The following is a 22571-nucleotide window of genomic DNA, read 5'->3' on the forward strand; positions in this document are numbered from 1 at the left end:
TTTTTTTTGGCTGCGTTGGGTCTGAGTGGCAGCACACAGGATCTTCGATCTTCCTCACAGCATGCAGGATCTTCGGTGTGTCAGGCCAACTCTTAGTTGCGGCGTGTGGGATCTAGCTCCCTGACCAGGGATGGAACCCCCCTCTGCATTGGGAGCGTGAAGCCTTAGCCACTAAACCACCAGGGGTTTGTAAACCAAAAGGGGTTTGTAAAAAAAAAAAAAAAACAACCTTTTTTACAGATGGAAAAACTAAAGCTTAGAGAGATGAAGCCACATCGCCGAGCAAGCGGGTGACAGAGCCAGAATTTAAAATCCGTGCCCTAGACCGATCAGGGCCAGTGCCAGCAGGATGGACAGCAGAACCTGGAAGTCTGAGAGTTGAAGCCAGGGGATGCCGGCTCCCCTTGACCGTGAGGACCACTGTGCTGGGAGGTGTGTGCCCATGACCGAGCTATTCCGATGCTTCCCACACCCCAAGGCTCCGGCTGTGGCCACTGCAGGTCAGCCCGGCAGCAGCTCCCCCACACGCTCCTCTTCCAGCGCCGGCCTCAGTTTCCCCGTGTCCTGCTGCCTCTCTCACTCAGGACTGCTCACGCGGGTGCAGTCCTTGGTAGGTCTCTCAAGGCAGGTGGGCTCTGGCTTCTGCCACAGCCCCTCAGCTCTCCACTTCCTGGCGGGCCTGAGTCTCCCCCTCACGGGCAACTCCTCCACCTACAAGGTCACTGCCGGGGTCCTAAGATGCCGGGCCCAGGAAGGCCTCCGGGATGAGGATGGACCAGGAGGTCTGAGGCTCTCGGCCCTGCCTGCCCCCACCCATCCCAGCCCTGCAGGGATTCAAAAACCACAAAAACAAAAGCCACAGCCTCCCTGTGCCTTCCGTGATTTTTATTAATCCTCACAGCTCCCCAAAGAGGCAGGTGCTCAAAAACCACCTGCTTTATAATTTTTTAATATTTATTTTAAATAAATATTTAAATAATAAATATTTAAAATAACTCCAGGTCTCAGTTGTAGCACACGGGACCTTTAGTTTCGGCCCGTGGGATCTAGTCCCCTGACCCAGAGATGGAACCCTGGCCCCCTGCACTGGGAGTGTGGACATAACCACTGGATCACCAGGAAAGTCCCCCAAACCACCTGGTCTTTGCATCACAAGGAAACTGAGGTTCAGAAAGGGATACAAATTCGCCCAAGGTCACACAGTTAATGATGTAGAACAGGCATCTGAACCCAGGCTTGTCACTCCAGAGCCAAGGATCTGGACTTCGGAGCATGGGCGGCCAGCCCTGTGGACCCAGCAGGTCAGATCGGTGAAGGGAATAGTAACAGTAACAACGCCAACAGCAGCCAGTGCTGATACAGGACCAACCGTGTGCAGACCCTGCTGGACCGGCTTCACTCGTATCCCCTCATTTAATCCTCATCTTTCAGAGGAGGCAACTAAGACACAGAGGTTAAGCAGCAGGTCCAAGGTCAGGCTGACGGTAAGCGAAACACAGGGGATCCAAACCCCTGAACTTGGATCGAGACGCTGCCCTCATGCTCCACTATACTATCTACTCCAGTGCTCTTGCCTGGAGAATTCCAGGGACAGAGGAGCCCGGTGGGCTGCAGTCCATGGGGTTGCAAAGAGTCAGACAGGACTGAGCGACTAGCACACTGGCTCACAGTAAACAGCCGTTGCTGAGTAAATACCTTTGGAGAAATGAGTAAACCCAGCCGCTTGCCTCCCCTCTGCCGGCTTCCTCCTCCTCCTCCTTCTCCTCCTCTTGTCCTTCCTCACCTCTCACACACTCCCACCTTCCCAGCCCACCCTTCCTTCTCCTCTGCCTGTGATCTCTGCATTCCTCCTCCTATTTGGTCATTCTCCTCCCTCTCATGAACCCGAATCTCTCTGTCCCTCCCCTTTCCCGCCTATCTCACCCTTGTCTCCTCCTGGTCTCCTTCATTTTGTTCACATGCAGCCCCCAGTCTCTGCCCCCCCCTACTTCTCTGGAAACCTTCCTGACCCTATGGCCTGGCTCAGTTTATTTTTTATTTATTCTTTAATTTTTTGACCATGCCACCTGGCATGTGGGACCTTAGTTCCCCAGCCAGGGACTGAACCTGTGCCCCCCTCCAGTGGGAGCACAGCATCTTGACCACTGAATCACCAGGGAAGTCCCCCTGGCTCAGCTTAAAAACGCTTTACCTTCTTCCCACACACACAGCAGCTGGGAGGTGCCCGGGGCTGACGGGGGACATGGGGAACTCTCGCCACTTCTTTCCCGTGGCCAGGACCGCAGTCATATCTGCACAGCGCACTACAGTTTGCACAGGCACCATCTCAATCACCATGGCAGCTGTGTGAGGTTGGGTTATCATCAGCCTTCTTCCAGATAAGAAAACTGAGGCTCGGAGAGGTTAAGGGACAAGCCCAAGGTCATTCCAGGCAAAGGGTGGTGCCAAGGTTTCCCTCTAGTTCAGGGCTCTACTACCACACCCACCACCGCTGCTCTCAAGGCAGGCTGACCCCATTGTCGCCCAGCCCCCAGCGGCCTCCCCATAGCAGCCCCTGGTTCTGGCCGCCACCAAGCATCTTCCCGAGGTCCCGCTCCAGTCCTGCCCTGTCTGGCCTGGACATTCCTGGACACAGTAATAGGCGGCAGCCAGAAGGGAGGTGACTTCCCCAAGGTCACACAGAGAGCCGGAGCCAGCCTGGAGTCCGGGCCAGGTACACTCCAGGGTCACCTTCAGGCCCTACAGGTGTGTGGCCTGCAGCCAGCTGGCTCTGGCTCCCCTCCCCGCTGGAGTGTCCGTCTCCCCCTGCGAAAGGGTGGGGCAGGCTCCCAGGCGGGATGGGCCAGGCCGGAAGCCTGCCGACAGCTCCCGGGTTTCTTGGCAACTGTCACTGCACCGCCTCCCCCTCCCTTATCTCCACGTCGAGGTAACAATAATAATTGCCGTGTCGTGAGTGCAGCTCTCTGTACTTTTCAAAAGCCCTCTTTATCTGCTCACGCCTGGGAGTCTCAGCGGAACTGGAGCAGAAGATAAGGCAGTCACTAGGATCCTTCACTCCCAGAAGGGTAAACTGAGGCTCAGAGAGGTTAAACAACCGTCTGGAAGTCACCCAGTGAGGCGGGAGCAGCTGGGGAGCTAGAACCAGGCCGCGCCCCAGTCCAGGGCCCCAGATGCTGCACTAGGGGGTGGGGGTGGGGGTGCGTTTTAGGGGTGAATCCACACACTGCAAAAACTCAGGTCAGACCCAGAGTGCCCTGAGTCACCCAGAGTGACCGGGGAGACGGGGAAGGCAGAGGACAGGGGACTAGACGCTGCCCTGGTCGCTTCCCACCTGCTAAGCAGCTGGAGAGCTGGGGGGTGGGGGCAGGGGGTCCTGTCTTTTTCTTTGACCTATAAAATGAGAGAGGACGTAGCCACCTCCTAAGCCACGGATTCGAGTAAGCCCAGCAGAAGTGGTGGTATTATTATTATTATTATTATTATTATTAGACACTGTCCCAGACAGCCCGGCCCTTCAGGGCATCAGAGAAGGGGCTGGGGCATCCGGTGAAGACGACTTGGCCCTTCGGCCATCCAGCAAGAACTGCCCCAAATGGAGCTCCCTGCACCCCCCACGGTGGGCCTGGCCGCTGAGGACTCGCCCAGCCTCATCCCCACACACGCCCACTTCCTGCCCTCACCTGGCTGGGCTGCAGGCAGCTTTTAAAGACCAGCCACGCTGCTTCCCACCGCGGAGCCTCTGCACAGGCTTCGCCCTTTGCCGGGAGCTCCTTTTTCCTTCTTTTCCTCCCAATAAACTATCCATGCTTTAAAATTCAGTTGATGATACAGGTGAACCTGTTTGTAGGTTCAGGGCAAGAGTAGAAACACAGATGCAGAGAATGGACACGGGTGGACACACGTGTCCCACGTCGGGGGGACATGTACATACCACCACGTGTAACACGCATGGCTAGTGGAAAGCTGTGGAAGGAAACAGGGAGCTCAACCGATGCTGTGATGACCTGGGGTGGGGGGCGGGTGTGGTTTGTGAAGGGTGGGAGGGAGGTTCAAGAGGGATAAATATGCCTGATTGAGGCTGTTGTACAGCAGAAACTAACACAACATCAGCAATTATACTCCAATACAAAATAATAATAACAAATGGAAAAAAAATAATTCAAGGGGAAATTTGGTGATCAGAACAGGTGACACATGACCACCCAGACAGGAGGCCTGTGACGAGGAGCCAAGCAGGGGCTGGACAGCATGCACAGAAGCTGGGAAACTGGACTTGGGAGGGCTTGGCGGGGGCGGAAGAGGGGCTCAGCCAGCCAAGATGGATTTGTTGGGGGGGCTAAGGCCTAGGGCCTAAGGAGCCCAGGACAGCCCATTGCTGGTGACCAGAGGTCAGGGTTCCCTGGGTCCCCTGGTGCCCATGAGACCAGCTGGTTCTACCAGCCTGGTGACACATGTGGGGAAAGGTGCAGACCTCACCGTGAGGAGAGGTGCAGAGGGCTCCTCCTGAAGACCCTCAGACCTCTGAGACAGGGCCCTTGGGAGGGGGCCTGCCCCTCAGCAGGTGGCCTGTCCCCCAGTCACAGAATCAGGTCTGAGGGACTCTAATCTCCCGAAACCAGAGATTAGAGGCCACCCTGGAACTGCTCCGGCCCCCGGGGGCCACAGAGGCCCATTGTCTGCAGAGCTCAACCATCCGGCACTGCTTGCCCCTGGCCCTGCCAAAGGTGCCAGGGAAGGTAGCCAGGGGCAGCCGTGGGCGAGTTTCTGAGAGGCTGGCCCACTCCTCCGGAAGCCCCTGGGAGGACGGAGAGGGGACACAGATGTGGCTGCTCCTAGATCACCTTTCCCCAGGCACCTCTGACCTCAGCCGGGACTCAGGAGGGCGCGTCGAGGGCAAGGGGATGGTGCGGGGTGGGGAGCCAAGCGCTTTGATGCCCAGTAATCCTGACAACAAACCCGGATCGAGGCTGGTATCGTCACACCGTGTCAGAGACAAGGAAGTACAGGCTCGGGAGGTTGACAGATGGGCTGGGGTCTCACAGCCACCCAAGGGCGGGAGGAGAGGACCTGAGGTTCCAGGCAGGGCCCTGGGGGAGCAGGAAGGTGGCACAGGGGGCCCCCACCCCAGCTCCAAGCTGGCTGACCGCCAAGACACCCGGATCCCGGAGCTGCGCCAGGCGGCGGCCTCCCGAGCAAACAACAGGTTGGCAGCCCCGAGAGGAGGTCACGGGATGGGCCCCCATGTGGGGGCACAGCACCCGGGAGCCAGCTGCCCGCCAGCGCCTCCCCAGCCCAGGTGGCCCGAGGCCCGCAGTGGCCCAAAGCCTGACCCTCTGCTTGCCCAGGACTGGCTCCTCCCTTGACCCACGGGGCCTCCTCCTGCTCCAGAATAACAACATCTGCTCGACCTGCCCAGCACTTTACAGTTTACAGACTTCCTTTGCTCCCGACCCTCTTGACAGCCTCACAAGGACCCGGAGGCAGGGAACGCTACCTCAATTCTACACGGAAGTGGAGCAGAGGCGATGACTTGCCTGAGGTGTCACCCCTGAAGCCCCAATCCAGCTGCTCGCCTCCTTGCCCACGTTGGCATGGGACAGCTGAGCAGTGGGCCCCCCTTAGCTCCCAGGGGAAGGGCGTGCAGGGCCCTTCCCAGTGCCCATGCCCGCCTCCCCCCCATGCCCTTGCCCAGCCTCTGCTGCCCAGGTTGCCCACATCTCCAGGCGTCCCTTCGCCCGCTCGCTCCATCACCCCACACCCCCTCGTGTGCTCTGCATTTCAGTGCTTAGTCACTCCCTTGGGACTCCCGTCCTGACACCCTCTCCGGGGCCAGAGAATAGTGCCAGGCGTGGGTATCAGAGCAAGGGTGGGCCGGGCCTCCCCTACCTCAAAGCAAAGCCCAGTGACACCGCCCAGAGCTCTTCTCTGCCCTGTGGCCTCCCTGCTCAGACACTGCACCCTGCAGAGGGGAGGCCCTGTTAAATCCGACCCTCTCCCTCCTAGCCAATGGGTTTTGCTGCCTCATGGGCTCCAGCCCGCTGGTGGGTGGAAGCTGAGTATACAGTAGGTGTCAATACATTATAAATAAGGTCCTGGCAGAGAGAGAGCATCACTTCAGAGGTGTGGGCTCTGGAGTCAGACTGCCTGGGTTTGTGTCCTAGCTCTGGCACTTAACAGCTTGCGTAGGGGGGGCTTCCCTGGTGGTCCAGGAGCCAGGACTCCATGCTCCCAAGGCAGGGGGGCCCAGGTTTGATCCCCGGTCGGGGAACTGGATCCCACATGCCGCAACGAAGACCCGGTGCAGCCAAATATATAAATAAAACACCAGCAGCTATGGGACTTGGGCAAGTTATTGAACCTCTCTGAGCCTCAGTTTCCTCGTCTATAATATGGGGATAACAGTGGTGTCTGGCTCCAAACATTGACATGAGGGCTATGTTGAGTTCATACATGTAAAGTGCATAAACATTCGCCACAAGCACCTCCTGACCTTCCCTTCTCTCTTCCTTTTCTCCCTTCCTCTGTGGGCTGCTGCGGACTGAGACAGGGCTCCCGGGTGAAAGTCGGGAGATGGGAGACTAGGCTCCAGCACGAGAAGCAGTGCAGCGAACAGAGCCACGTAAGGTAGGGAGCACCTGTCGAGCACAGGCAGGCAGGGGTGAGGGGGAGATTCCAAAGTACGGGAACCGGAGGAGTAAGGGGGGCACAGGGCTTCACTAGAGGACCTGCCAGGCGCCTGCCCCGTGCGGAATCAAGTCCTCTTGACTCTCCGGCCTGTGGTCAAGGGCAGAGGCGGTGGATACGTTCTTTCAAGGGAATGGACTTCCCTGGGTCTCCTGGGGCACATGGATGGCCTGCCTCTCCCATTAAAGATGAAAACGTGCACACTCTGCCCCAGTCACTCCACTTCTAGGCATTTATCCTCCAGAAACGCTTACCAAAAAAAGACACAAAATGACACGGACAGAGACCATTCACTGCCGCAGGGTTTGCCGTGGCTGAAATCTGGAAGCTGGTTACATACACACGGCACGTGCAAGCCACGGAAGACCATGCGGTGATGACAAAGGAGGTCTCGAGTCCTGACGGAAAAGGGGATTTGAGGCCTGTTGTCAAGTGAAAAAAGCAAGTAGCACAACAGAAATCTCCCTTGTTAAAAATGTTCAGTTACAGGTAAAAGCTCACATGAGTTAGCTCTAGGAAACAGGATGACCAGGGCTTTCTGTCTTCTACAGGATACATTTCTCTGCACTGTTTGAATTTTTATAGTGAGCACGTATTATTTTTGCCATCAGAAAAAAAAAAAAAGATTAAAAACACTGAGCCTCACGTGTCAGCTCACTGAGAATCTGACTCTTTTTCTGCAGTCACCCTGAGAAGGAGATATTCCTCACTCCAAGGAGAGGCTAGCCCAGGGGACATTGAATACCACGATGGCCAAGGTCACCCCTGGCAGGAGTGACAGAGCTGGGCTGTAGCCCTCGTTCTGGCTGACTCTGAAGCTCACGCTCTTCCCCCCACACCAGGCAGGGAGGAGGGAAGACAGGAGAGAAGCTGCCCAGGATGTTCCCTGGGACTGAGCTGTCAGGTCAGGGGAGCGTGGCCAACCGGGGCCAGCCTGTGTGGGGACCAGGCTGTCTGCCTCATTTGCAAATGCAAATAAATGCAGGCTCTGCTGCAGGAGTCAGGTCCCTGCCCTGAGCTGCCCTAAGCTAGCAGGCTGGCAGGCGCCCCACCCCACCTCTGGAACCACTCCCCAAGGCCTCAGCATCACCAGGCCAGTGGGCACGCACTGGGGCTCTTGCAAGTGCCTGTGAAAGTACTCCCTAAACTAGAAGCCGCCTTTCACGTGCCAGGATGATGGATTACGACCCTGCGTGTGGCGGGGGAGGGGGCCATGTGCACGTCTGTGAACATGCGGAGCGCGCAAAGGGCCCCGCACCACACCATCAGCGAGCAGGGGGGCCACACGGCTGCCACCTTTGCTGGGAGCTGGCACAGGCCTCCCTGCAGTGCTGCCTGGTGGCAAGGCGTATGCGGTGAGGACGGGGGTGGGAGGCCTGGCAGGAACGTGAAACGTGGGCAGGAGAGAAAGCGCTCGTGTCTGGGGCGTGTGTGGGCTGCAGGCACGCACTTGTACCGATCATGCCATCCACCTGCCGAAAGGCCCCTCGTGGGTTCCCACCACGTGCAGGGTGGAGATTCGATTGCCTCACGTGGCCCACGAGGCCCTGAGCGTCTGTCCCCTGTCCCGGCCTCCGCACACACTCTGCGTGCGTGCTAAGTCATTTCAGTCGTGTCCAACTCTTTGCAACCCCATGAACTGTAGCCCACCAGCCTCCCCTGTCCATGGGATTCTCCAGGCAAGAATACTGGAGTGGGTTGCCGTGCCCTCCTGCAGGGGATCTTCCTGACCCAGCGATGGAGCCCACGTCTCTTACGTCTCCTGCACTGGCAGGCGGGCTCTTTACCACTAGGGCCACCTGGGAAGCCCCCTTGCACACACCATATACCCTCCACCTGTTCCACCCTGCCTGGCTCCTCCCCACCCCACACCTACATGCTACAGTCTTATCCAGTCTTTCTGGAGCCCTCTTCCCAGGCTGGGTCGGCCTGCCCCTCCTACCCTGACCAGCTTTCTCAGAAGCCTGTCCCCGGCTGTCCAGATCTGTCAGTCTGGTTTGCACTTGTCACAGTGTGATTATCAGATATTCCCAGCCTCTCCCACCAGAAACCGAGCTGGGACCGGATCTGTCTGGGGGCCGGGTGCGCCGTCGATGCCGGACGCCGGTCTGCCACGTGAACAAATGTGTACATAACTGTGGGCTCACAGTGAAGCTGCCGGGACTGAAGTCGAGTCTAGGCATGTGCACAGGGAATATGCCTGTGTGTGTGTGTGGGGGGGTGGCGTCTCAAAGAACCTCTGGCCCACAGGAGGCCAGATCTGGGACTTCTGGCCGGGGCCCTCCGACTGGTGCTCAGGCCCACGCGGGCTGCAGTGAGAGAGAAAGCCTGCCCACGTTCCTCTGCAAACCCCTCCTGAAACAGTCCGGCCCAGGGTCTCTGGACCCGACCCTCAACACTTCTGGGTGGTGGTCAGGCTGGCCCCCTGCCTGTGCCCTTCTGCCCACACCCCTCACCTCCCCCGAGGCCCGATCCCAGCCTCGCCTTGCATGGCTGCCCACAGTGCCCACGGTGCCCCCCTCCCCGCCTGCCTCGTGAGCAGCAGTTCTTGATCTGAGAGGAGATGGGCCTCCCACCCCCGCTGCCAGCTCAGCCACCTAACCCCCAGCTGCCAGGAAGTGATCTGGAATGTTCCAGATTTGGGGAGAGGAAGGAATCTTGTTCCTGCCTCAGGGCCTGGACACATACTCTGCCCTCTGCCTGGACCGCCCTTCCCACAGTCAGCTCCTTCCCATTCAGGCCTTGCGAGGCCCTCCCTGATATCCTGAGCAGAGGTGGGCGCCTCCCTGCCCTGCCCCTCACTACCCACTGCCCATCTGAAATCATTTGCTATTAGCGCGTCTCCCGCCCTGGAAGGCGACCTGCGTGAGGCCAGACACTGGGTCTATCAGGTTCGCTGCTGTAGCCCCGATTCTGAGATGTTATGTGACACGTGCTTGGGACTTGATAAGTATCTGCTCAATGAACAAGTGGCTAGTGGACACCTGAAAGGTGAGGTGAATACTGTTCCTGTTTACAGGTGTGGAAATTGAGGTTCAGAGAGGTTAAGCCTCTAGCCCAAGGTCACACAGCAGGCTGGGTCCAGATTAGGAACTATCTGATTCCACTAGAACCCCAGCACATCAGAGGGTTTTGTAGCTAAACTTCCCATTGCACAGACAGGAAAGTGAGCCTCAGAGAGCGAGAGAACTGATTCTCCAGGTCACCAGGGCTTCCCGTGGTCTGACAGAGCTGCACTCTTAGGCTGGGCTGGGCTTTAAAGCACCCCCTCTTTCCTCTCCCTCACCCAAAGACGGGGACACAAACAACCCCTCTGCACACAGGAAGAAACCACGGCTCAGCCAGGGAGGCACTGCCCAAGGTCACCCCAGCCAGGACTCGGTGCAGACCTGGCTGGCTGCAAAGCCAGCATTCTCAGGGTCAGTGTCAAGGTCAGAGCCCGGGGCTGAGAGGGCGCTCACGTGTGGGCAGGTCTCGCTTCCCGGCAGGCAGTGAACTTCCAAAGAGCAGAGTCCACACTCTGAGTGATTCTGCCCCCACTGCCAGGGCCAGCTAGATTGTGGGGACAACACGGCAGTGACCATGATTGCTGGCATCACTCTGGTTTTTGACCTTGGCACGCTGTATCTCACTCAACCCCCAAGATGATCCTCAGGGCAGGTGCTTTTATTGTCGTTATTTTACGAGACCTGGAGAAGTTCTCCTCTGCTGTCCACAGCCAGGAATGCACAGCAGAGAGCACAGAGGTTTCTGCCATGGGGAGGGCAGTGGGTGATGGGCGGCCCCACGCTGGCTTGGGGCTTCAGACCCTCTGGGGCGCCCAGAGGAAGTCCCAACAGGGCTGGCAGGGGCACGACCCCGTGGCGGCCTCTCCCACCTTCTGCCCCCAGCTCCAGTTCAGTCCTGTACCCAGCACATGCCACCAAACGCTTTTCTCCTTCATGTTGTTGACCTGCCTCTTATTGGAACATCCTCTTGGCAGTGGCCCTCCTCCCCTCCCACGCACACAACACACTGCCACGCAACCCACTTCTGGGTCACCTCCTCCAGGAAGCCTTCCCTGATTCCTAGGTGTGGGGGAGGAGCGCGTCCCTGAGCTATCGAAAGTCCCCACATCTGCCCTCTCAACACGTATCACTTCTCCCCACCTTCAGAACTGTCCCTTTCCTTATTCTCTGGCCTGCCCTTGAATTCCACGAGGCCCGTGGCCTTGTCTGCCACTTCCATCACCTCAAGGCCCAGCACAGGGCTGGGTTGGCCCTTAGAGGGTATCCCCACATTAAATATTTGTTGAATTAATTTGCTAAATGAATGAGTGACTGTCTTGGGAGAGACCCTGAGCAGAGGAAAGCCTTTGTGAGATTTGGGAATATCAAAAAGGTCTCCTCCTTAATCACTTCTCAAACGAGCCACCTCCACAGTGCAGAAAATTCGAGCATTAAAAATTTTAAAGAGTCTCTCTTTGGTTTAATGAGTCTTTTCTCTCAAAATGCAAATGCTCACAGAAAGGAAAAACATCCACTGAGTCCACACAATGAACTGATTTCATTCTAAGTCCTCCTTTGGGGTAAGCAGCCTGGTTCTTACTATCATGGACAATCCGAGGTTCAGAGAAGCAAAGTAGTTTGGGCAAGCCCACACAGAGAGGAAGAAAAGATGAAGTTGGTATTTCAACTCAGATCTGCCTGAAAACAGAAGCCCTATCTTTCCATGCACCTCCCGAACAAAAGGTCTGAGCCTGAGCATCACTGGGATATAGCGGCAAGCAGGGCCAGCCAGACTGGGAACCTTGGTTGGGGGAATCCCTGCCCAGAGCCGTGGTGGCAGCTGTGGGCACAGGAAGCAGCGACTAGCCCCCGTTCTGTGCTCTGCGAGCTGCCCACCAGGGGCCAGCCCACCAGGTACATAATAGATGAGGAGGCCCAGCAGGCTGGGCCCAACTGGCATTTCAGAGCCACTAATGAGGCCAGCCTTGTGCTTCCTGCAGCAGCACACTGGCCCCCAGGAGCCTCTGGCTCAGAGATTATAGAAAGGAGCCCCCTGAGGATGGGGGCCGCCCATTCAAGCCGCCCACTCCACAGCCGCCAGGACAGCTGGGGCTAAATGTATGGGCTCAGACTGACTGGGCTGCCAGTCTGGGTTCACCACTCACTGACTGTGCCCCGGGGCCAGCCAGGTCCCCTCTTGGAGCCTCAGTTTCCTCATCTGTAAAATGGGACATGGACAGTAACAGTCTCTACAGTGTAAAGCCAGTGTGAGGACAGAATGAAATAATTCAAACGAAGTCCTCAGCCCAGGGCCTGGGACCCAGAAAATGCTTCATATATGGGAGCAGATGGTACCGTGACTGCCACGGGATCTCAGGAACCAGATGGGCCTTCCTGGGGGGGACACACGAGGCCAGGCAGTGACCCCTGTTTTGGAAGTCCTCAGGATCATCTCACTCTCCATCTCCCCTCCTCACCCCATAACCAGGATTTCTCTCATTTCTGTGGCTTCCATGTTTCTGGCCAATGTGCTTCCTTGGCAGGAGGAAAAGCTGGACTCAATCCAGCCTTTGCCAGCTGTGTGACTTTGGGCCAGTCTTCAACATCCTGTCTTGGCTTTGACCTTCAAAATGGGGACACTAAAGCCAACTTTCAGGACTGTCATCATGACTTAACGACCCCAGAGCAAAAGGCCCAGCAGACACGGGCACTTAGTCCTCGCTGGGTCCTGCCTCCCCCTCCCAGGGTCCAGCTTGAAGCTTAAAGCTGACTCCCCTCTTCCCAGGGTATTTCCAGAACCAACCTTCCCTGTTCAGCCCTGCTTAGCCATATCCCCTCCCCCACCATCTGAAAGTGCAAAGTGAAAAAGTGCAAGTCGCTCAGTCGTGTCTGACTCTTTGCAACCCCGTGGACTATACAGTCCATGGAATTCTCCAGGCCAGTATACTGGAGTAGGTAGCCTTTCCCTTCTCCAGGGGAATCTTTCCAAGCCATGGATAGAACCCAGGTCTCCTGCATTGCAGGTGGATTCTTTACCAGCTGAGCCACCAGGGAAGCCCAAGAATACTGCAGTGGGAAGCCTGTCCCTTCTCCAGTGGATCTTCCCAACCCAGGAATCGAACCAGAGTCTCCTGCATTGCAGGGATATTCTTTACCAACTGAGCTATCAGAGAAGCCTCCATATTTAATGTCCCTTACAGCTGCAGAGCCAGATTAATCCACTACTCCGGCTGGATGTCAGAGCCACTACACTGGCTCCTAATCCTCCCACTGGGCCTCATTCCTCCAACATTTGCACACTTGTGTGTTCCTCCACTGCAGATTGCTAATGAGGGGCAGAGAGTAGGGGAATCCAGCCATGATCACACCTGGCCTCTACCAGGCTTCACTGCTCACTTGATCCAAGCTCCTAATCTTAACCTTTTTTTTTTTTTTTTTTAAGGGTGGTGAAAACCTCGCCTCCTCCAGGAAGCCCTCCTAGCCTACTTGACAAGTTTTCACCTGTTCCACTCTCTGGACACATTCAGTTCAATCCCACAAACATTCATTAAGTGTTTACTGCGTTTAGGTAGCTGGGCAGGACTGTGGAGGACAGAGAGATGAAAATAATACAGTCCAGCTTCTATGGGATTCATGCTGAAAACTGGGCCTAAGTCAAAAGTAACTCAAGCAACATCTGTTTTCAAGGACCTCAGAGCCTGCCTTGTGGCACAGTGTTACATGCGTACTTTCAATACAACTGAGGTCACCTCACTGAAAGATCCAAGTCAGCGAATACTGTTGAGCAGCAAGTGGGGCTCAGAGAGGGGAAGCGAGCTGCTCAAGGCCTCACCACTAGTGTGTGGCGGAGGCAGATTCAAACCCGTGTCTGTCAGACTCCGAAGGCTGTGCATTCCCCACTGCCCCAGGAGGGAGCACTAGCATCGGCTCTACAAGCACGATAAGCAGCAGAAAGGTGTTCAAGGAGAGAGAAAAGGTGTGTGCAGATCAGGAAGGAAACACTCAACAAACAGTGATAAAGGCGAGCTGGGGGACTTCTCTGGTGGTCCAGTGGCTAAAACTCTGCACCCCCAATGCAGGGGCTGAGGGTTCGATCACTGGACCCCACATGCCACAACTAGGAGTTCGCACGCTGCAACTAAAAGTGAGGTGGCTCAGTCGCGTCCGATTCTTTGCGACCCCATAGGCTGTAGCCCACCAGGCTCCTCCGTCCATGGAATTTTCCAGGCAAGAGTACTGGAGTGGGTGGCCGTTTCCTCCTCCAGGGGATTTTCCCGACCCAGGGATCGAACTCGGGTCTCCTGCATTGCAGGCAGATGCTTTACCATCTGAGCCACCAGGGAGGCAGCCAAATAAATATATTTTTTTAAAGGAGGCCTTGTGGAAATGCAAGAGGAAGGCAGGTCAAGAAGAGGGTACAAAGTGGCCAAAAGCCTGGAGGTGGTGCTCATGGGCGCCATATTCTCATCAATAAGAAACACAAGGCATAAGAGAAATGAATCCCAGGCTGGAAGGTGAAGTGGAGACAGGCCTTGAATACCAGGAAATCACAATTAATAGTCAAAATGACTGCCCGTTTACAGAGCACAAACTCTATGCCCAGGCACAGGCTGGAGGTGAAGCAACTGGCTTGGTGATGGGGGAAGGGAGGGCCCAGGGGCTAGCACCATGGACAGTGGCCCCAGCAAGGCGGGGTGGGGCAAGGCCTCGTGGATGCTGGGTAAGTCCTGGTCCTCCCAGAATCCTACTTTGTAAATGTGTCAACTGAGGCCCAGAGAGGGGAAGGCACTTGCCCAGGGTCACACAGTGGTTAGCTGCTCTCACTCCTAGACCTCTATCTCTGACTCTTCATTCAGGCCTCCCTGGAATGAGCTTTCTGAGTCACTCCTCCGTCTCCAACTCTTCCCTCAAGTGCATCTATCAGATCTGCCCTTTGGCCTGGAGGTCCTAGGGGCAGAGCAAGTGAAACTCTGGGTTCTGCACAGAGCCTGGAAGATGGAGATTCAAATCCCAGTTCTGCCACCGACTAGCTGCGTGAACTCAGGGAAGTTCCTTGTCCCCTCTGTGCAGCATTGCTCTCATCTGTAGTTAAGGCCAATAGTCCCTGACTCAGAGATACGGTGAAGATCGTGTGAGAGGATGCAGGTCCAGCACCGAACAGTGCCTGGTGTACAGCAGGTGCTTGACAAACGGCAGGTGTTGGGACACTGTTACTGAACTCCTTGAAGGAACAGGCATTTTCCTCATCTCCACCCGTCTCTCTCCCCACCTGGTCCCTGCTCTGGGCTTGGCATACGGCCTTGCACATGGTGAAGGCCCCAACTGACTTTGCACATAGGAGATGCCCAGCAGCAGGAGAGAAAACCCAGAGAGGGAAAGCAGCTGACTCCAGGTGGCACAGAGAATGTCAAAAGAAAACGAAAGGGCAGGCCCTGAAGCTCAGCCTGGGTGCCCCCTGTGCCTCCCACTCAGCTGTGGCTCCCTAGGGGGGCTCTGGCAGCAGGTAAGGCGATGGTGCCTGATGGGAGAGATCCAGCAGCTGGGGGGCATTGCAGGGCTGGGGGACGCCTGGAAGCCCTCCGCAGGGGCGGAAAGCAGGAGCCAGAGCAGCTGGGGGCTCTCCTGCTGGAGCTGAAGCGGCGTCCTGGGGAGCCAGGAGGCACCCACCTGCGGGGGCGCTGGGCGGGGGGCTGTGAATCCTGAGGTGCAGCTGCATCCCCACCTGCTGTTCACAGTGTAGGGGAAGCTGCAGACGTGCCCTCCTCCAGAGAGAGGCAGCCTCAGACACAGGAAATGGGTTGGAGGAGGGGGTCCCGAAGGCTCTGTATGGAGTGGGAAAGGGGAGAGGGTTTGAGGGTCAGTGGGAAGGTTAAAGGCACCCCCAGCCCAGCCAGGAGCCACCATGAGATGGGAGGCATAGAGAAAAGGAAGGAAACCCTTTCACTGAGGGCCTACACTATACCAGGCCCTGCTTTGACCTTTTTTTTTTTTTGGTACAACTTTACACTCTATTAAATAGGCATGTTAATCCCTATTTCACAGATGAGAACACTGAGGTTCAGAGAGATGAGTGACTTGTTGACAGCTGCACAGGCAGCGGCAGGCTGAGATTTAACCTGATTTGTCTTACTTCAAGGCTGAGCTCTAGAAAGAACTGTGGGGGAAAATACATGGGGCAGAGCTGGTGAGAGGGTCTGCCCATCCAAGGCCGGCAGAGGATGAGGGGAAGGTTGGTGGGGACTAGTCTGGTATCAGAGGGGGTGGTGATGGCTTGGGAGGGCTTCCCAGGTATCTCAGGGGTAAATCCAGGTTAAGTGGCTCAAGGAAATCCAGTTGCCAATGCAGGAGATGGAGGTTCAATCCCTGGGTCGGGAAGACCCCTTGGAGAAGGAAATGGCAACCCGCTCCAGTATCATTGCCTGGGAAATCCACGGACAGAGAAGCCTGGCGGGCTCCAGTCCCTGGGGTCGCAAAGAGTCAGACACGACTGAGTGACTGAACAACAACAAATGGCCTGGAGTGTCCCTAAAGCTCAGCCAAGCAGCCCAGTGCTGAGGGCCCTCGGTACTCACCATGCACTCCGGCGAGGGGCGAAGGACTTGTCCACCCTGAAACACAAGAGCGGCGGCAGGTAAGGGGGCCTTGCTGTCTTACCAGGCCTTGCCCAGCATATCAGGCCAACCCCTACCCACGTGGTCCCAGGACCTCACAGGGTGAGGTGCCTGGCGGAGGCACTGATGCTCTGAGACTGCCCGCCGTAGGTTGCAGGGGCCCTAATGTCACATTAGGGACGTGGGGTGTGGGGTGAGGAGGAAGGGAGGCAGAGCCAGGGGGAGACAAGCCCCCAGGGTTCAGGGGCCACCCTCAGCCTTTGTCTCCCCTCAGTCCCTCCAGATCCCACATCAGGGAGAGTACAGAGGCAGCGCCCCTCCCTGGGGCCGTCCACCACCCTCCAAGGGCACCCTGGGGTAGAGGACGGCTCAACCTTCCGGCCCCGCTGGGGCCGAGGGGCTCAGCAGCTGCTGGGACAACAAACGAGCCCTGCTTCCTGGCCAGAGGCCAACGGAGAAGGGGAAAGGGGCCCCAGATAGGACCTGCCATCTCAGGAGACATGAACTGGGGATGCAGGGCTGGGGTCTCCCGGGGACCACCTCGTGCGGGTGGGGCCCGGGAGGCCAGGGAAGCCAGGACTTGCCCAATGTCACACAACAGAGCGCAGCCCCGCGCCCCGCTGCCTCCAGGCGTCAGCGGAGAGCCTCCTGGACCAGGAGGCTTCAGGCCAATCACGGGGGGCCTGGCCTGATGGCCCACAGAGCCCCCCAGCCCAGAAGGCAGCTCTCGGGTCTCCCACCGCACCCGGCCCCTCTGCGGGGTCCCCGGGGAGGGATGGGCGCCTAGAGAGGGGACACCATCCCTACAGCTCAAAGAGCCCACAGTCTGCAGCGTGACATGTGTGAGCAGCCCCGAGGGCTCGGCACCCGGAAGGTGGGTCCCCCCATGTCCCACAGGGAGGGAGGCCCTGCTGAAGGTTATGCAACTTCCTGGCCAGCCAGGAGAGGGGCCAGTCTGTCTCCCCAGTCTCCCTTCCAAGGTCCCAAAGCTCCGCCTAAGACACAGATTCTCCTGGCCCACCTGGGCACTTCTCTGGGGTGGGCATCTGGGGCCGGGAGGGACCGTGACCCCAAGATGGACTAGGCACCACTTCAACTCTCCAGCCCCCCACCTCTCACCCACAGGTCTCCAGCCAGCAGTCCCAGAGGAGGGGGTTCATGAAAGCCAGGCAGGCTGAGATGGGGCAGCCAGCCAGGGTGCCCCGGGCGGGGGGTGGCTAATGGCTTCTAGGTTCCCTCCCAAAGCCTCACTCCCAAAGCCTCACTGCGGGGGCTGAGCAGCCTCAGGAGCCAACTGGGGGCCCTGCAGGGCCTCCCCTGGACCCGCCTTTTCCCACCCCCCACTTCCTATATGCGCACGCCTGGCGTGAACACACACAGGCCCAGCCTGCCGGTCCACACACACAGTCATACACCTACCATTGCCACGCGTTAGACACAAACACAGAAATGCCCACAGCCACTTGCGTCCGCGCACGTGCATAGGGGTATCCAATTGGAGCACACACATACACACACACACACTCTCTCTCTCTCAGACTTACCAACCCCGCAATTACGGCCCTGACATCAGACCGCTCACCTCACACATCCACACGGGTTCACAGCTCCAGGCGCCCCTAGACCCGAGGCGGACGCCGGCGGGCGCGCGCACTCCCCCAGCTCCCCGGCGCCGCACACCTACCCTCCGTAGGCCCCGAAGGTGAAGCTGCGCTTCCGGCCGCTCATGGTGCCGCCCGCGCCGAGCCGAGCCGCTGCCCGCGCCCGGGTCACCTTGGCAACCCCCGGCGCCCCACCCCCGGCCACAAGCCCCGGGATTGTCCGCGCCCCCGCGGGCTGCGGGCCAGCTGTCCGGGGCAGCCGCGCGCAGAAAGGGCCGCTTGTTCGCGCCGCCCTCGGGCCGGGTTGGGGGACGGCGCGGGGGATTCGCTGGACTTTCCGAGCCGGGACCTCGGGGCGGGGAGGCGGGAGGGCCGGGCGGGGCCTCGGCGCTGGCGGAGGGGCGGGGAGCGGGGAGGACAAGGCCCGTCCCCGCCCCCATCCCCAGACCCGGGGCGACCCGGGTTGAACACCCTCTTCTGCAGGCAACACCCTCGTCCACCACCCCTCCCACCAGGAGCCGAGCTGTCCCATAAGGAGCGAAGCTGAACCCTCTCCGGTCATCACGAGGTGGGTGGGGCGGTGGGTGGGGCGGGGTGGAGCCCAGAGCGAGCTGGGTCCAGAATTTGGAATCCAGAGTCAAAATGGTTTGCACTCTACCTCAAATTTCTCACCTGTTTAAAATAAGACTCATTGGAAAAGTCCCTGATGCTGGGAAAGATTGACGGTGGGAGTAGAAGGGGGTGACAGAGGATGAGATGGTTGGATGGCATCACTTACTCAATGGACATGAGTTTGAGCAAGCTCCAGGAGTTGGTGATGGACAGGGAGGCCTGGCATGCTGCAGTCCATGGGGTGGAAAAGAGTCGGATACGACTGAGCGACTGAACTGAACTGAGAGGATGAGATGGCTGGATGTCATCACCAATGCAACGAACACGAACTTGGGCAAACTCCGGGAGATGGTAAGGGACAGGGAGGCCTGGTGTGCTGCAGTCCATGGAGTCGCAAAGAGTCGAACACGACAGGGTGACTGAACCACAGTAACAACAAAACAGGACCAATCCCTTAGGGCCCTTGTGATGACGGACCGAGTCCACGGATGTGGAGCGGTAGGGCCAGGCCTGCAACAGTAAACGCTCAGTAAATGCCAGCTGGGAGAGTCCTGCCTGGTGGGCCAGTCTGCTCTCAAATAAGTGGAGGGGGGAACAGAGCCCCAGTGGCCCTGCTATTACCCACTCTCATCCCCCGCTCCCGGGATTGCCCCTGTGCCCAGGTGAAGAGGAGCAGAGGAGGAAGGGCGAGGACCCATCCTCTTCTTGAAAATGCGTCCAGCCTGGGTTCCCTCCCTTAGCAGCCTTCAGAGACAAACTGGGCCCCGAGATCTCGATCTGGCCGTGCATTCAGTCAACAGACACGCCATGCAGCTCCCCCAGAGCCCACGATCCCGGCTGCACCTCACAGGAAGCTGTCTCTCCTGTCCTAAGAAAAGATGCATCAGGAGGCAGGGGGCCTGCCCCTGCCCCAGGACTCGCCCACCCCTCCCAGAACACCCAGTCTGCCTCCCACCCCCCACCCGGCACCCAGGGAGGCCCCCAGAACCTTGACTTTCCATGGGGCTTTCTGTTCAAAGGGCCTGCAGCGGGGGGAGACAAGAGAAAGGACACCCAAGGGCACAACCATAGGGTGGCGGGATTCTTTAGAGGCCTTTCACGAACCGTTCCTCCTGGACCCTGAGCCCCAGCTTGGTGAGCTCCATTTTCCACTGGGAAACAGTGGCTCTGGGGAGAAGACTCCATGGCTTGCCTCACCCCGGCAGGGCTGGGAGTGTAGCCATCTCCTTTCAGACACGAAGAAACAGAGACCTTGGCTCAGAGCAAATGCCCCTCTCTTGGAGAACTCCCCCTGCCCTAGCCCTCCTCTCTGCGCCCCCTGGACCCCCTCTCCTCTCCACACCAGTGGGCGGGAGAACCCTCCAGAGCCCCCCTGAGAGTTCGGAGACTGGGCAGGGCCCGTGTGATTTTCCCGATTCGGGAACCACCCCCTTGGTTGGGTTCTCAGAGGAGGGTCCCCTTAGCAGAGCGCTCTGGAGCCCAGGCCAGGCCCCTCCTGCTCTGGGCAGGGCTGCAGGTTCCTGGGCAAAGCGAAAGCCCACTCCTCATGGGGCAGCCTGGTCGGGCTCCAGAGGGGCAACCCTAGGCGCACTGAGATTGCCCTGAAGAGGGAGGAAGTCTCTCCTTCCTCAGTGGTGGGAGCGGCGGGGCACCCCCAGAGCTGCGGGGGGCGGAGGAGGAAGCACTGGGCGCTGGGCCTGGGTCACAGGAGCACACACAACCTCAGGGCTGGGACCCGGGACCCCAGCCCCATCCCGGGTGCGGCGCCCGCCTGGACGCAGCCCTCATGCTCGCCAGTCTCTTTTCAGTGGGAAGGCGTCCTCAGCGGGCCCTGCACGTCCGCTTGGCAGGGTAGCCAGGAGGCCTGGATGTGCCAAGCTTCCCAGCCGGGCCAAGCCCCCGGGAGGCCCTGCTGGTGCTGGGACAGTGGGCCCTTGAGAGGGGCCGTGGGGGCTGCAGGGTTCCCACTGAAGACAAAGAGCCCAGTGTGGGCTGACCAGCTGCAGCTGGCTCACTGGCAAGAGCTGGGGTGGGGTGGGGTAGGTGTCACGGTCCCTCGGCCGACAATGCACAGGCCACCGCCAGGCCAGCCCCGGTCCCCCTGGCCACAGCAAGACCTAACGCCTCTTCTGAACCTGCAGAAGCACCTCCTAGAATTGACCCACTACATCAGCACAGGTGAATCTCAAGACGGACGGCCAAGGACAAGGGACAGGAAAGCAAGGGCTTATATCCTCATTCTTATGAACCTCCTCAGGGTTCAAATCCCAGCTGTCCCCCTTGTCAGCTGTGTGATCTTCGGCAAGTCACTTGATCTTTCTGTGCCTCAATTTCTTCATCTGCAAAATACGGCTGATGATGAACATAAGAGTACCTACTTCAAAGGGTTTTGCCAAGGATTAACTAAGTTAATACTTTAAAAGCATTGAGAATAGTATTTGAGTCAAATGCATTTGTTAAATAAAACTCTCCAGCATCATTTGTATTAGGCTGGACTACATGAAATCACTTTTTTCTGAGTTAGCAAAGATGCATATTAAAAAGCAGAGACATTACTTTGCCAACAAAGGTCCATCTAGTCAAAATATGGTTTTTCCAGTACTCGTGTATGGATGTGAGAGTTGGACTATAAAGAAAGCTGAGTGCCGAAGACTTGTTGCTTTTGAACTGTGATGTTGGAGAAGACTCTCGAGAATCCCTTGGACTACAAGGAGATCCAACCAGTCCATCCTAAAGGAAATCAGTCCTGAATATTCATTGGAAGAATGGATGCTGAAGCTGAAACTCCAAAACTTGGCACCTGATGCAAAGAACTGACTCAGTGGAAAAGACCCTGATGCTGGGAAAGATTGAAGGCAGGAGAAGGGGAGGACAGAGGATGAGATGGTTGGATGGCATCACCGACTTGATGGACATGAGTTTGAGTAAACTCTGGGAGTTGGTGATGGACAGGGAGGCCTGTCGTGCTGCAGTCCATGGGGTTGCAAAGAGTCAGACACGACTGAGTGACTGAACTGAACTGAAAGATGTATTAGTAAGAGTTCCAAAACAAACTAATGGCCATCCAGAGAGAACCAGATAAGTAAATTAAGGTCCACTGGCACCATGCAGTATACGCAGTTGTTGGAAAGAAGGTGGGTGGGCGGATCTATGTGTGGACATGTGGAACAACATCTAAGACAGACACACAGGCACAGGGCAGTAAGGGCAGGGGTGCCCGGCCAGGCTCTGGCACTGCCTCCCTGTATCGTGTCTAACACTCACCTGTGACAGGGCGCTCAGCTCTCTGGAGGCAGCACAGAGCCGGGGCTCGCAGACTGGCTCGGGGAAGCCACTGTCATCTTTGGGGGGGGGGACAGGGCGCCTTCCTCCTTTTCCTCCTGCCTCTCTCCTAGAAACCAGAGCCAGGCTGCCCTCCAGGGACCAGGCCCTCCTTCTCAGAAGAAGCCTCCTCTTCTGGGCCACCCTGATTTTGCACCCGAGTTGTTCAAACAGGTGCCAGACAGTGTGAAGGAGGAGGAAAGCAGACAGGGGTGGCCGGATGCAGAGCTCCCTCTCCAAGTTCACCCCGGGCTGAACCCTGAAAGTCCCACCCCCTGCCTCCATCGCTGCCTTCCCAACACTCCACGGGGACACATGAGGGCCCTGGGAGGGGCAGCCTCCTGGGAAGAGAAGGGCCTGGGCTCCAGATCGGGCTGGTGGGGCCGATTCTTGCCAGCTAGGCTTAGCGTTAGTTGCACATCTGATCCTATGCGACCCTGTGGGCCATAGCCCACCGGGCTCCTCTGTCCCTGGGATTCTCCAGGCAAGAATACTGGAGTGGGCTGCCATGCCCTCCTCCAGGGCATCTTCCTATCCCAGGGATCGAACTGGAGTCTCCTGCATTGCAGGAAGATTCCTTACCAGCTAAGCCCCTGGGGAAACCCAGTGGATCCCCAGTGACCTTCCATGCTTTCCCTGCCCCCTGTCATTCCCATTCAGGTTATCTGCCGGGGGCGGGGTGGGGGAGTATCCTGAGCAGGGGGCAGGGCAGTGCTGGGCTTCCTGCCTGGCCAGGCAGCCTCCCATGTTAACCA

At 57.8% G+C, this 22571-nt stretch overlaps 1 protein-coding gene across 1 annotated transcript in view; it reads right to left on the minus strand.

The window, feature by feature from the left end:
* Positions 1–18117, minus strand: part of RAP1GAP (RAP1 GTPase activating protein) — a 51809-nt gene extending 33692 nt beyond the window's left edge. Inside the window, 2 exon segments of the mRNA XM_070382708.1 lie at positions 16244–16279; positions 17967–18117. Of these exon segments, the coding sequence (XP_070238809.1) occupies positions 16244–16279; positions 17967–18010 (80 nt within the window). The 5' untranslated portion in view covers positions 18011–18117.
* Between the last annotated feature and the right edge of the window lie 4454 nt (positions 18118–22571).

This window comes from Bos mutus, chromosome 2 (assembly GCF_027580195.1).
Source record: "Bos mutus isolate GX-2022 chromosome 2, NWIPB_WYAK_1.1, whole genome shotgun sequence".
Lineage (NCBI taxonomy): Eukaryota > Metazoa > Chordata > Mammalia > Artiodactyla > Bovidae > Bos > Bos mutus.